Here is a 14,064-nt window from a genome sequence, read left to right as displayed (position 1 = left end):
GCACAGTTGTACTATAGCAATATGAAAACATTAGCACCTTTTATTTCCATTGTGGGTTATACAGACTGTGACATGATTTATGAGTCCTGAGTAAAAAACAAAGCTGCATTGCAGATCTGAGGTTCATTAACCCACGTGTAGAGCCTTCAGAAAAGGAGAATGCTATTAGAAGACTTGGTAAAATTTTAATAATTTATATAACCTCTGTATATTTTAAAATAGTAACGTCTAAATCAATAAATATACTATTGTTGAATTCATTTGGTTTTCACATTTAAAAAAATAGCCACATGGGAAAAGAATCTGATTGGCCAAATTTCCTGGAGAGGGTCCTGACATGTATTTTGATTTGTATTTAGGTTTGAAAATGAATACATCTAAAAAATGTTCCCCCCCCCAATTAAATTTCTGGAAATAAACTTTGAGCCTTATTTGCAATTGAGATTGAATACAGATGCAATCAGAATCTGTAATCAGAGAACCAATTGTGCCCTGAAAAATAATTCCTTTCTATCTGGCTGACCCTGCTTAGCTTTGTTAACCCCAGCTGAAAATTATTTTTGAAAAAATAGGGAACTTCATTCCATTTCCTGTCCAGACCAAGAATAACACAGTTTATTTCACAAAATGCGTCTCCAAGCGATGAAAAGGTTCATCATTCTATATACTGAATTTCTTGCCACTTCTTCTGCCCTCATAGAAAAGGCCTCGAAAGTAACCTGCTGCGCTTTCTTGCAAAATTTATTACTGATAATCCCATTGACAAGGATCGGCAATTCATTATTTCTTATTTTCTGAGTGATGACACAATTTCAGTGTTTGAGACCCCACAGCGAAATACAGGTAAGAGATAATAATCCTCTGGAAGCAATTCCAAGAGCTCTGCTGCTTTGATTAAAATGTAGTGATCATTAAACCCTAATGCAGAACTCAGTCCTAATGGAAGCCTGTGCAAATCCTTTTGAATTCAGTCAGATCTACATTTGCTTCTTTTGGGCTTGACAGAGGTCTACAGTTTTACCTTAATAGTAGTTTGTTGTGCTAATTTATAATCTGTGATACTCAGAATGAAACCATTTGTTGTAAGACAGCACTTCACAACATTTAAAGTTATTGGCTCCTAAAGATGGTGGCACATATTCTATTTGCAAATCTTATCCAGGGGAGCTTGCTTTTGTTACAGGTAACTTATAGAAATTGTACTGTTGTCATTGATGGTAAATAGGGATAAACCCATAGAAAACATAACAGATTGGAAATCATACAGTAAGTTCTATGTTTTGCAGGATCAATATTATTATTCTAGCTATATGTTTTCCATTATATAAAGGCACGGTATAAAAACAAAATCATTGTAATTATTTTAATATATGTAACAATATCTTAAACAATATACAGTTTATTGGCATTTGAAGGGTAAATTTGGTCTTGTGCCAGTAGCTGTCCTAGTGACCTACTAGAGTGACATTGATTTGAATTCGAGGAGACAGCTCATCCAGCCTTTCTAGAGATGAACGCTTCAAGTTCTTGTCCATATATATTTCACTGTTGGTGAGCATGCATCCAATACAATTAAGTCCAGATACTTTGGGCCAGCAATGTTCTTTGGGGGTCATGCCTGCGCCCTGAGTATTCTGGTGCCTCTGAGGGCCAAAAGGGCAGGGCGATCCTACCCTTCATTTCCTTCTCCCTTCCTCTGGGTATGAGTTGGAACTTGCAGTGTCCAAGCTTCTTTGCTCATTATGTGGCCTATTCTTTGTCATGTAAATAATTCTGGATAGTGGGGTGCTTAGTAGTTAGTTAGTTAATAGTGTTATTGTTACAGATTTTTGGTAGTAATTCCTTTCTTCCTTTTAGAAGGAAATTCACTTTTTTTGTTTTCCTGTGAGTTAGCTCTGGTACTCAGATCAGTCATTATGGCTGAGCAGAAATCTCCAGGCTTCAAAAATTCCTCTTCCTGCAAGGCTGTAATGCCTTCCAATGATGGGCACACTAGATGCTTGCTGTGTCTGGGTGAAGTGCACATAACAGAATCACGTACCATCTGTAAATCATTTTCTATGAGAACCCAAAGAGCTAGGGAGTCTCCTCTGAAAATATTCTCTCTGGAGAGGTCAGTGCATCCCAGTCAAACTCCGAGACACCTGGAGCAGCAGTTTCTTAACACTCATCATCTCAAAGTGCTCTGGCTGCCTCCTTAACTCCTGGAGTCAAAGTGGGAGCAGAAGCAGCCAAACTAGGGAATGCTGCACTGGGTGTGGGGTAAAATGGGGCCTCATGGGGTGATCTCTGACTATAGCATCTCCTTGAACCGTGAACTATGCAGGGGAGACTTCCCGCTACTCTGGAGGCACTAGGATCCAGGTGGTGCCTCCCCTTTTCCCTTATAATGTGGCCTAGCTGACCAGAGTCTCCAGCCGGCTGGAGCAGAAATGACCAAAGTTTTAACTGGACTTTCTCTGCCCTGTGTTTGATTGGGTGTTCCAGCACACTCCTCTCCCTCCCTCCCATTCTTTTCACCTCAGCTTCACACCACACCCGTCCCTCTTATCCTGTCTCCCTCATGCCCTGGCCTTCTGTGTCCCATCTCCTTTCCCTTTTCTTTCCATTTAACCAATCTCTTCCTAAGTAAATCAACACCCTAACACCCCCACAAAAAAAAAACTTGTGGAATTAGTTTAATGTTAGCTCCCATCACACTATTCACTCTGCCATTGTTAGCAACTCCTTCCTCCACTCTCTGTTTCTCTTGTCTATTTAGACTGTAAGCTCTTTGGGGCAAGGACCACCTACACCTCTGGGTTTGTACAGTGTCTCTCAAAGAGGGGTCCATTCTTTGTTGGCCCTTAGACACTATGATATTATTTATTTATTACTGTAGCACCTAGAAACCTCTGTCATAGACCAAGATCTGATTGTGGTAGACACTGTTCAAAATAAACATGATTAATAATTAATAACAATAGCTACTTGTAAAGATCCATATTTCTAGTTTGATAAAATCTCAGGGTACAGAGGAAGGAAAGAGCACGGGACCCACAAAGGAAAGAGATCTCTGTCTTCTTCCTCAAGGAACCATAAATCCTCTCCAACTTCAGAAGAAAAGGCACCCAGTCTGGCACTTGTCACTATGCCTCCCTTGGTAACGCTTAAATCTCTCAGTACAGACCTCTCAGCACCCAGGCCCTGATGTCTCTCACACTAATAACCCTGGCACCATGACCATCTACTCACCTGTCTTTGATACCAACATATTTGGTATCGAAATCCTATATAGCATTGAAAGACCTACTGGTCTCTTCAGTGCTGGACTATCCACTATTAGCAGTAATGAAACTGCCTCCCCCAGCGCTGACTGCTGCTCTGACACTGGTACCAGGTACATTAGTGGTACCAACCAGAGCACAGACTAAAGGTGCTCCTAGCACACTAGCTGCTATAGCTCTTCCTCTCCAGGAGGACTATACATTCTCCTCCTCAGGTTCTGAAGGCAGTAGGGAGGTTGGACCAATTTGTTCCCCAGGGTCCAGATATTCAGGCAGCATACCATGGAGAGGGAGTCAAGGGTTGAGTTTTATTACCCTAGACATAGAAGCTCAAAGAAGGATAGAATTATCTGGTATCCTCTCCCTTGGCCACTTGTATCTTGTGCTTAACAGTACCTTTGTCTGTATTGGGCTCTGGGAGGAAATCATCAGTCTAGAAGGCCAGTGTCTGCCTCCCAATCCAGGATTAACTCCCCTTCTTCGCCTCAACCAACCCAATCTGCTCCACTCCAGCTGAACAGACATTAATGGTTCATAGAATCATAGAATCATAGAATATAAGGGTTGGAAGGGACCCCAGAAGGTCATCTAGTCCAACCCCCTGCTCAAAGCAGGACCAATTCCCAGTTAAATCATCCCAGCCAGGGCTTTGTCAAGCCTGACCTTAAAAACCTCTAAGGAAGGAGATTCTACCACCTCCCTAGGTAACGCATTCCAGTGTTTCACCACCCTCATAGTGAAAAAGTTTTTCCTAATATCCAATCTAAACCTCCCCCACTGTAACTTGAGACCATTACTCCTCGTTCTGTCATCTGCTACCATTGAGAACAGTCTAGAGCCACTGTTCCAGTGAGGAATCCCAAGCAGAGGACATCTTAACCCAGTTTCAAACGTCCTCATCATCCCTGCCTGAGATTGTAGTCCCTGAGTCCTCTACCTCAACCCCAGAGGGCTATAAGATGTTCCAGGAATAGCTGACCCGCTGGAGATTCCAGCTGAAGCAGTACAGGAAAAGTCACAGAAGCTTCTAGACATCCTACACAAGTCCATACTTGGATCTCTTGCATTGCCCATCAAAGGTGGACTGCTAGAGTCAGCTAAATTGCTCTGGCAGACACCTGTCTCTTTGGTATCAGCATCAAAGAGCTCAGATCATCATCTCCACCTATTGTCTTCCCAGGGTATTGAGCAATTTTATACACACTGGCTGGCATCATGGATGGTTCTTGTGGTGAATGAGAGGTCACATGGAAGGCAACACAAAGCAACATCAAAAGACAAGGAACCCCCCAAAATAATTTTTTTTGGGTGGGGAAAATTACTCCACATCAAACCTCCAAATGAGAATTGTTAACTACCAAGCCTGGTTGGCAAAATACAATTATCTGAAGTGGGATTACATGGTTAAATTTGCAGACAGGCTTCTTTAAGACAGTAGGGAAGAATTTAAGTGGCTGAAGGTGAGGTTGTGTTATGCATATCGCTCCAAGCAGCTTGTGAAGCTTCAGGTATAGCTTCTAGATCTATGGTGACCTCATTCCTATAAGGGATCCTCATGTCTCCGCCAGGGTGGATAAAAATCAATGATTTTTTTTTTATTTAAATCCAATTGTTTTGATAAAATGCTTTTTGAGGAAAAAACCTATGTAAACATAGATACATTATAGCTCAAAGATATTTCATCATGAATTAGAATTTATAATCCCTATTCCTTTAGCATGAGACAATATATTCATGTAATGTTTAAGAAAAGTTTTGTAAATGAGTTCCAATAGTTTATGGACTAGGGACCCAATCTTATGGGGTTCCAGAGGCTTCTGTATAGATTATTTAGGTTAATCTTTCTATAGTGCTCAGTCTAGAAGGTACCATCAGAGATGCTTAGTTTTGCAGTTCTCAAACTGTGGATTTGTGTCTCCAGAGATAACATGCTTGTTAACAGCAAAAATGTTTTTAAATAAATAAATAATATATAGAGGTGAGAAATAACAGACCTCAGCCCTATTGTCTGCAAATTTGTGTACACAGAATCAATCGCTTACCTCTCCTTAAAAGTGCAAAGTTTCAAAAAGTTCAATGACTAGAAGATTGTTGGGGGTGGAATAGACCTGGACAAGGAGAAGAAGTCTGAAGATAAATGTGAGAAGGGAGGGACAGGCAGTAGAAACAAATATGAAACTGTTTGAGCAGCATATTCCAGAAGTCTTAATGTCTGTCTGAGTGTAGCCTTCATTGATTTGAGATCTACCATAATATTCTCTCACTAGGCGGGAAAACCCATAATGGCAGCAGGCCGTAAAAGAGACCCAGTTTGGGAATATTGTGGGTAAGACAGGCATGCGTGCAAAATGCAAACAGTGCAAGAAAGAAATGCAAAGCCTGGTTGCCCGAATGAAACAACATCATGAGAAGTATTTTAAAGAATCCTTATTGAGGTTACAGGAACAAACCATCCCAATATGTAGAAAGAATAGTAAATATGGCAGGCAACCAGCTTGGCTTAACAGTGAAATCCTTGCTGATCTTAAACACAAAAAAGAAGCTTACAAGAAATGGAAGATTGGACAAATGACCAGGGAGGAGTATAAAAATATTGCTCAGGGATGCAGGAGTGAAATCAGAAAGGCCAAATCACACTTGGAGTTGCAGCTAGGAAGAGATGTTAAGAGTTAAGAGAAGGGTTTCTTCAGGTATGTTAGCAACAAGAAGAAAGTCAAGGAAAGTGTGGGTCCCTTCCTGAATGAGGGAGGCAACCTAGTGACAGAGGATGTGGAAAAAGCTAATGTGCTCAATGCTTTTTTTGCCTCTGTCTTCACGAACAGGGTCAGCTCCCAGACTACTGCACTGGGCAGCACAGCATGGGGAGGAGGTGACCAGCCCTCTGTGGAGAAAGAAGTGGTTTGGGACTATTTAGAAAAGCTGGACGAGCACAAGTCCATGGGGCCAGATGCACTGCATCTGAGAGTGCTAAAGGAGTTGGCGGATGTGATTGCAGAGCCATTGGCCATTATTTTTGAAAACTCGTGGCGATCGGGGGAGGTCCTGGACAACTGGAAAAAGGCTAATGTAGTGCCCATCTTTAAAAAAGGGAAGAAGGGGGATCCGGGGAACTACAGACCAGTCAGCCTCACCTCAGTCCCTGGAAAAATCATGGAGCAGGTCCTCAAGGAATTAATTCTGAAGCACTTAGAGGAGAGGAAAGTGATCAGGAACAGTCAGCATGGATTCACCAAGGGCAAGTCATGCCTGACTAATTTAATTGCCTTCTATGATAAGATAACTGACTCTGTGGAGGAAGAGAAAGCAGTGGATGTTGTTCCTTGACTTTAGCAAAGCTTTTGACGCGGTCTCCCACAGTATTCTTGCCAGCAAGTTAAAGAAGTATGGGCTGGATGAATGGACTATAAGGTGGATAGAAAGCTGTCTAGATTGTCAGGCTCAACGGGTAGTGATCAATGGCTCCATGTCTAGTTGGCAGCCGGTATCAAGCGGAGTGCCCCAAGGGTCGGTCCTGGGGCCGGTTTCATTCAATATCTTCATTAATGAGTTGGAGGATGGCGTGGACTGCACCCTCAGCAAGTTTGCCGATGACACTAAACTGGGAGGAGAGGTAGATACGCTGGAGGGAAGGGATAGGATACAGAGGGCCCTAGACAAATTAGAGGATTGGGCCAAAGGAAATCTGATGAGGTTCAACAAGGACAAGTGCAGAGTCCTGCACTTAGGACGGAAGAATCCCATGCACCGCTACAGACTAGGGACCGAATAGCTAGGGAGCAGTTCTGCAGAAAAGGACCAACAGTGAACGAGAAGCTGGATATGAGTCCACAGTGTGCCCTTGTTGCAAGAAGGCTAATGGCATTTTGGGCTGTATAAGTAGGGGCATTGCCAGCAGATTGAGGGACGTGATTGTTCCCCTCTATTCGACATTGGTGAGGCCTCATCTGGAGTACTGTGTCCAGTTTTGGGCCCCACACTACAAGAAGGATGTGAAAAAATTGGAAAGCGTCCAGCGGAGGGTAACAAAAATGATTAGGGGACTGGAACACATGAGTTACGAGGAGAGGCTGAGGGAACTGGGATTGGTTAGTCTGCGGAAAAGAAGAATGAGGGGGGATTTGATAGCTGCTTTCAACTACCTGAAAGGGGGTTCCAAAGAGGATGGATCTAGACTGTTCTCAGTGGTAGCAGATGACAGAACAAGGAGTAATGGTCTCAAGTTGCAGTGGGGGAGGTTTAGATTGGATATTAGGAAAAAACTTTTTCACCAGGAAGGTGGTGAAACACTGGAATATGTTACCTAGGGAGGTGGTGGAATCTCCTTCCTTTGAGGTTTTTAAGGTCAGGCTTGACAAAGGCCTGGCTGGGATGATTTAGTTGGGGATTGGTCCTGCTTTGAGCAGGGGGTTGGACTAGATGACCTCCTGAGGTCCCTTCCAACCCTGATATTCTATGATTCTATAAGTGTTCCTTCTCAGGAGGAAGCTGTGTTGAAGATGATGAAAGGAACATGTCTGAACATGCAGGTTGGTAAACTTTTATTTCATAATCTTTCTTAAGGACTGCCTGTCTTCCTTCTGGACTATTCTTGAATTCTCATGTTTGAGCAAAAAATATAGTGGTATTATCATTTTAGATGCAGTTGTGATAAAAAAATAAATAGCTGAAATAGACAGATCTTCCTTTTACAATTTCACCTTTAAAGTAGTACTGAGTGTCAGGGAATGCAATGAGTAATGCTAAATGAGCAGTATGGTAATAATTAAATAACTGCGTTGACTTATTTTGTTTAGGAGACTCCATCCTCAACATACAGGATTTTGAAGACTATCCACCTTTAAGATCACCATCATTTTCTATAGTTTCAGAGTTTTCTGCCAGTGATAGTGTTTCAGTCACATCATGTATGTCACATAGCCACAGTATATCACCTGTAGCAAAAAGAAAACAAAAATCTCCATCATCCAGAAACAGCCATAGATAAGTTTGTGATAAGAACCAGCAGATTACAGAAAGAGGTAATTGATGAAAAAATTGCCCTGTTTGTTTATGCAACAAACTCTCATTTCCGTATGATTGAGAGCCCACACTTTATTAACATGGCTCAGTCAGTAAGACCAGGATACAGTCCACCAACAGAGCAGATGTTGCAGGCACATTGCTGGATAAAGTGTGTGAAAGAGAAATTGAGCAGTGTGTAAAAGGTCTAGAGGGTAAAATTGTTAACCTGAGTCTTGATGGGTTGAGCAATGTCCACAATGATCCTGTTGTATGTGCTTGTGTGACAACAGAAGAAGGGAATGTCTTCCTTACAGAAACACTTGATACATCAAGAAATGCACACACAGCAGAATACTTACAAGAAGTAGCAGTAAAAGCTATAACAAACTGTGAAAAAAATGTAAATGTCTAGTATGCGGCTTGGTCACACAAAATGCTGCAAATGTGTCCAAGATGAGAAGAAATTATTTAGAAGAGTGTGAAGAGAGTCCCAAGCTAATAACATACGGTTGCAGAGCTCATTTGATGCACCTCCTAGCCAAAGACTTCAGTGTTCTGGAAATAGAGGCTAATATTGTTGAAATTGCAAAATACTTCCGTAACAACTGCTTTGCAGCAGCTGCTCTGAAAAAAGTGGGAAGAACCAAGCTAACTCTCCCACAAGACATGCGATGGAACTCAGTAGTGGACTGTTTTGAGCACTATATCAAGAACTGGCCTAATCTGATGACAGTTTATTAACAAAATCATGAAAAAATAGATGGCACTGTCGCAGCCAAAGTTCTCAACGTTGATCTTAAGAGAAATGTTGAACACATGCTGAGTACCCTGAAGTCTATTTCTGTAGCCTGGAACAAAATGCAGGGAAATGGCTGTTTTATTGCTAACACTGTCGAAATTTGGAAGGAACTGAGTGAGATCTTAAAAAGAGAAATATGCAATGACAGAGTTAAATTACAAGTATTAAAAAAATAAATGGGACAAGCACTATCTCCAGCTCATTTTCTTGCAAGTATTCTCAATACTTGGTACCAGGGTCAAACCTTAACTGCTGAAGAAGAGGAGCTGGCTATGACATGGACATCCAGCAATCATCCCTCCATAATGCCAACTATAATAAATGTCAGAGCGAAGGGTGAACCATTCAAGAAATATATGTTTGCTGATGATGTTTTAAAGAAAGTCACACCAGTGAACTGGTAGAAGTCACTTAAGCACTTAGATTCAGAGACTGTTGAAGTGATAATTTCACTTTTAACAGCAGTAGCTTCTTCTGCCAGTGTAGAAAGAATATTTTCTTCCTTTGGACTAATTCATTCCAAACTGAGAAATCATTTGGGACCTGAAAAAGCAGGAAAGCTTGTTTTTCTTTCCCAGATTATGAACAAACAGGAAAATGAAGGTGAAGACAACTGAGTGAGCTGCAGAAGCCAAGTTTCTCATGTTGCCTTGGCTGACCTAGTCAATTTAATTTTTGTTTTTTGTTTTTAAAAAAATGTTTCATTTAATTATTTTAGTTTAAAACAATTTTAACAAAAGCAAACCTGATTTTTAAAAAACTTGAATGTTTAACTAAATTCAAAAATTCATATGCTTGTTTTGTTAAATATTACATGTTGCTGTTCAAGAAAAAAATCCAGAATACATAACGTTGTTGTTGTTGTTTTAGTTAAATAAAACAATTTAAATGTCTGTCTGGTGATGTTCTCCTCCTAATACTGCATGGCAAGAAAATCCTCCAAATATTAATGATTAACCTGTTGAATAGTCTTCCTGAATCATGATTTAAATTAAATCCACCCTGGTCTTCGCTCTTTAGGGATCTCTAAAGTGATTCAAATTACAATTGAGGATCTCCCATTCAAGGAATGTGAACTCAGTGCTAAAGCAGATGAGGCCTTATGCTCTCTGTAGGACTGACATACCACACTGAGATCCTTAGCAGTTCTATACTCCTGCACCATTGCATTTATCCTGAGTGTTCTCAGGATGTTCAGGCAAGATGCAGCCAGGATGATCATAGCTTCAGCATGGCTAACACAATTCTGGTACTTACACCTAAAGAATCTCTCCATCCAACCTCCAATACAATTGCCTCTCCAGCCAGTAATATCTCAGGCACTATCAGATTCTCCATCTGGATCCATGTTCCCTGCACCTTATGGCATGGGAGCTGGCTAGCTGACCTGAGTGGAAAGATCCTATTAATCTGAAGTACAAAACATCCTAATCCGCAGTAGAAAAGATTCTACAAGGCATGCTTATGCTGCCAAATGGAAGAGATTCATAATCTGGGTGCAGCATCAGTTATCACCATCCCTGAAATAGATTCCAGACATACTGGACTACCTTCTATCTTTAAAGAACTCTGGACTGTCAGTGAGTTCCCAGAGGGTTCACCGAGCAGCCATCTCAGTTTTCCGCCCTCCACTTCAGTGATATTTTACACTTTCACACCCTCTGGTAGCTAGGTAATTATATCCCCCAGTCAGAGAACCTCCCCCTCCTCAGGAACTATAAATATTGGACTGATTAGGGCTAATGGGCCCACCTTTTGAGCCAATGGCAATAAGTTCTCTCTTTCCACTTTTTATTAAAACAGCTTTTCTGTGACAGCAACACTGGCCTGAGGGGTTGAGGAGATACAAGCACTTGATGGCATGCCCCCCCATAAAGACAGGGTGTCAGTAAGACCTCACCCTAAATTTTTACTGAAAGTGGTCTCTGTCTTTCACTTAAGTCAGGTCATCCCTCTACCTGTCTCTCACACCTCCCCCCCATCCACATTCAAATAAAGGTTAGGTGAAATGGGACACCTTACAGAAGTTCTTAGAGTGCTCTCCTGCTGTGTAGATAGGACTAAGCCATTCAGGGTATTTCTAAGATTATTGATAGTTTATGCAGACAGGGTTAAAGGACAAGTCCTTTCAACACAGATGTTCCAACTGGATCTCTGCTTGTATCAAGTGATGTGATGAATTAGCAAACATACTCTCATAGGTGGGTCTAACATCTCAGTGTACCAGAGCAGAAACAACCTCTGTTGCTTCTTTGATAAATGTTCCCATACTTGGAGATACTAGGGTAGCTACTTTGGGCTCAATACACATATTCACCCAGCATTATTCCATCGTGGAAGCATCAAGAGCCGATGCTAATTTTGGTAGGACTGTCCTACAATCGCTGGTTAGGTAGACTCCTAGCACCCACCTCCTTGTAACCTAGGTCATTGCTTGTGAGTTACCAACAGTGAAATGTTTATGGACAAGCTCTCAAAGAAGAAGAAATGGCTACGTGTAAGTTACAGTAACTGGTTCTTCGAGATGTGTTGTCCATATATGTTCCATGACCTGCCACCGCCCTTCCCCCTCCCCTCTTGGAGTAGAGGCAAAAATTCGGTGTAGAAAGGACTTGTGTTCCATAGCTTCTAGCTTTCACACTCTACTGTTCCATCCTACATATTGGATCCATAACTAGTTATAACAGAACTGTCTGTAGAAACAGTTGCTTCCATATATGTTATATCAATAGAGGGAGGATGCTGGTACAAATCCCACAGTGTGGAACAATATATCAGTGTCTTTCCATTGCTTTGGCTTTTGCTTATTTTAGATAGTATGCAATGCATATTGCATACACAAATCCTTTATCCACATTGATGCTTCCAGTTGCTGCTGTTATTGTTTATTCCTTATTTTATTATGAAACATTTGTGTATAGTGCTATAGGCATGCATGGCAACTCACATAGCAAATAAAGATATGTTCACCTCGGGCAGCTAAATTGACACAAGAAGACACTGGAAAGAGAACAACAAGCAAGGGAAATAGAGGGATGCAGGGAAGAAGAAATACACAGAATAAAGTTAAGGGTTTGTTTGGGTACTACATTACCTATTGTAGTAGTTCCTAGGTGGTCTTTTTTGTTTTGTTAATTGCCTTTAAAAATTGTTTAAATGGAATTTGCGGATTGTTGTTTGAGGGATTGTGAAAAGCAGTGGGTTTTGAGAAGAAGTATTCTCAGGGAGATTGCTTGGCCTACCAGACCAGTGAGGCCACTTCAGGCTCGGAGGGCAGCACTTAGGAGAGCACAGGCACTTGTGCGAGAAGGGAACAAAAGGGGATCAGTCATTGGCAGAGAGAGAGTCAGCATAAAGATAAAAGGAGGACTGGTGGCACCTTAGAGACTAACCAATGTGTTTGAGCAGAAGCTTTTGTGAGCTACAGCTCACTTCATCGGATGCATGCAGTGGAAAATACAGTGGGGAGATTTATATATACACAGAGAACATGAAACCAATGGGTGTTACCATACAGACTGTAACAAGAGTGATCAGGTAAGGTCAACAATTACCAGCAGGAGAGCGGGAGGAGGAGGGTGCGGGGAGGGGGGAAACCTTTTGTAGTGATAATCAAGGCCCACCTTGATCATCACTACAAAAGGTCCCCCCCACCACCCGCTCTCCTGCTGGTAATAGCTCACCTTACCTGATCACTCTCACTACAGTGTATATGGTAACACCCACTGTTTCATGTTCTCTCTGTATATAAAATCTCCCCACTGTATGCATCCGATGAAGTGAGCTGTAGCTCACGAAAGCTTATGCTCAAATAAATTGGTTAGTCTCTAAGGTGCCACAAGTCCTCCTTTTCTTTTTGTGAATACAGACTAACATGGCTGCTACTCTGAAACCTAGCATAAAGATAATAGCTCAAATCGAGTGGATGAGGTTACCCAGGCATAAAGTGCAGAGTATGAAGAGGAGAGGGGCCAAAGACAGAATTCGGATGTAGAGAGGGGGTAAAGAAGAGGTGGTGCCTCCAGAGGAAATACTAGAGGGAGCACTCCAAATCAAGTATCTGAAAGTCAAATAAAAGTACATGAGTTCAGAAACACAAAGTAGAAGAGAGTTAGGAAGGATGATGTGGTCAACAGTGTTGAAGGTAGTAGAAAGGTCAAGCAGGGTGAGCCTGGAAAGGTCAAGGAGGATGAAACTGAAGAAGAGAGATTTGGACTTGGCCAAGAAAAGTTAATTGGAGATTGACTCAGTGAGAGAAGTCTCTGTGGAACAGAGGAGTGAAAGGAAGTACAAGCAACAGGAGGAGCTAGGATGTGGTTAGGGAGGTTAGGGAGACGGGGTAGCAGTTGGAAAGGTGGGAGAAACTGAGGAAGATTTACTTCTCAAGATGCGGAGAAGTAGGTATGTTTGAAGGCCAAGAAAAAGAAGCTAGCTGAGAGAATCAAGATTAAGAATGAGAGAGGAGTGGTGGCGGAGGTCACAGATGGGCGAGGATAAGGGCAAAGGAACAGGGACTGAAGGAGGAGAGTGGGAGGGACACTTTGGCATAGGGAGCAAAGTGGGGCTGAAATGGGGCTAAGTAGGGGGGAAATAATGATGACTTCAGACCAGATGGGAGTTAGGAAGTAACAGTAAATTGTTTTTTTTTTTTTAAATGAAAGCCTGATTATCCCCTCTTTTACTCAGATTCAATATGCTTATTATTCCTATTTTAATTTTAGAAATTGATGTTAATAGGCAAGTTAAACTATTTGGAGTTGCACAGCTAACACTAAAACCTTAAAGTTGTTCTTATTTTTCTCATTACAGCATCCTGAAAATCACAGGGGGAGAAGCAACGCAATATTAATATTTTGCAAATTAGATTAGAAATTTAATTTAATTGGACATTTTGAAGCTTCTGTTGAAAAGGGGGGCAAAATCTGAGACCTATGGCTCCCCATACAGGAGACTATAACCCATTTTTCACCTTGTGTTAATACAAATCTAACAGCTGTA

At 41.6% G+C, this 14,064-nt stretch overlaps 1 protein-coding gene across 4 annotated transcripts in view; it reads left to right on the top strand.

Annotated features, from left to right (window-relative positions):
• EFHC2 (EF-hand domain containing 2) overlaps positions 1 to 14,064 on the top strand; it is an 89,053-nt gene that overhangs the window by 51,288 nt on the left and 23,701 nt on the right. For 3 of the 4 annotated variants that reach the window (XM_048864865.2, XM_048864874.2, XM_075132338.1), the window contains one exon: positions 701 to 843. In XM_048864865.2, the coding sequence (XP_048720822.1) occupies positions 701 to 843 (143 nt within the window). Of the gene's footprint in view, positions 1 to 700; positions 844 to 7,744; positions 7,793 to 8,059; positions 12,447 to 14,064 lie in introns of those variants that run through there. The other variant, XM_048864881.2, reaches the window with a different exon arrangement.

Source organism: Caretta caretta, chromosome 1 (assembly GCF_965140235.1).
Source record: "Caretta caretta isolate rCarCar2 chromosome 1, rCarCar1.hap1, whole genome shotgun sequence".
NCBI classification, from domain to species: domain Eukaryota; kingdom Metazoa; phylum Chordata; order Testudines; family Cheloniidae; genus Caretta; species Caretta caretta.
The sequence above is the reverse complement of the archived record's forward strand: the minus strand, read 5'-3'. Positions and strand labels throughout refer to the sequence as shown.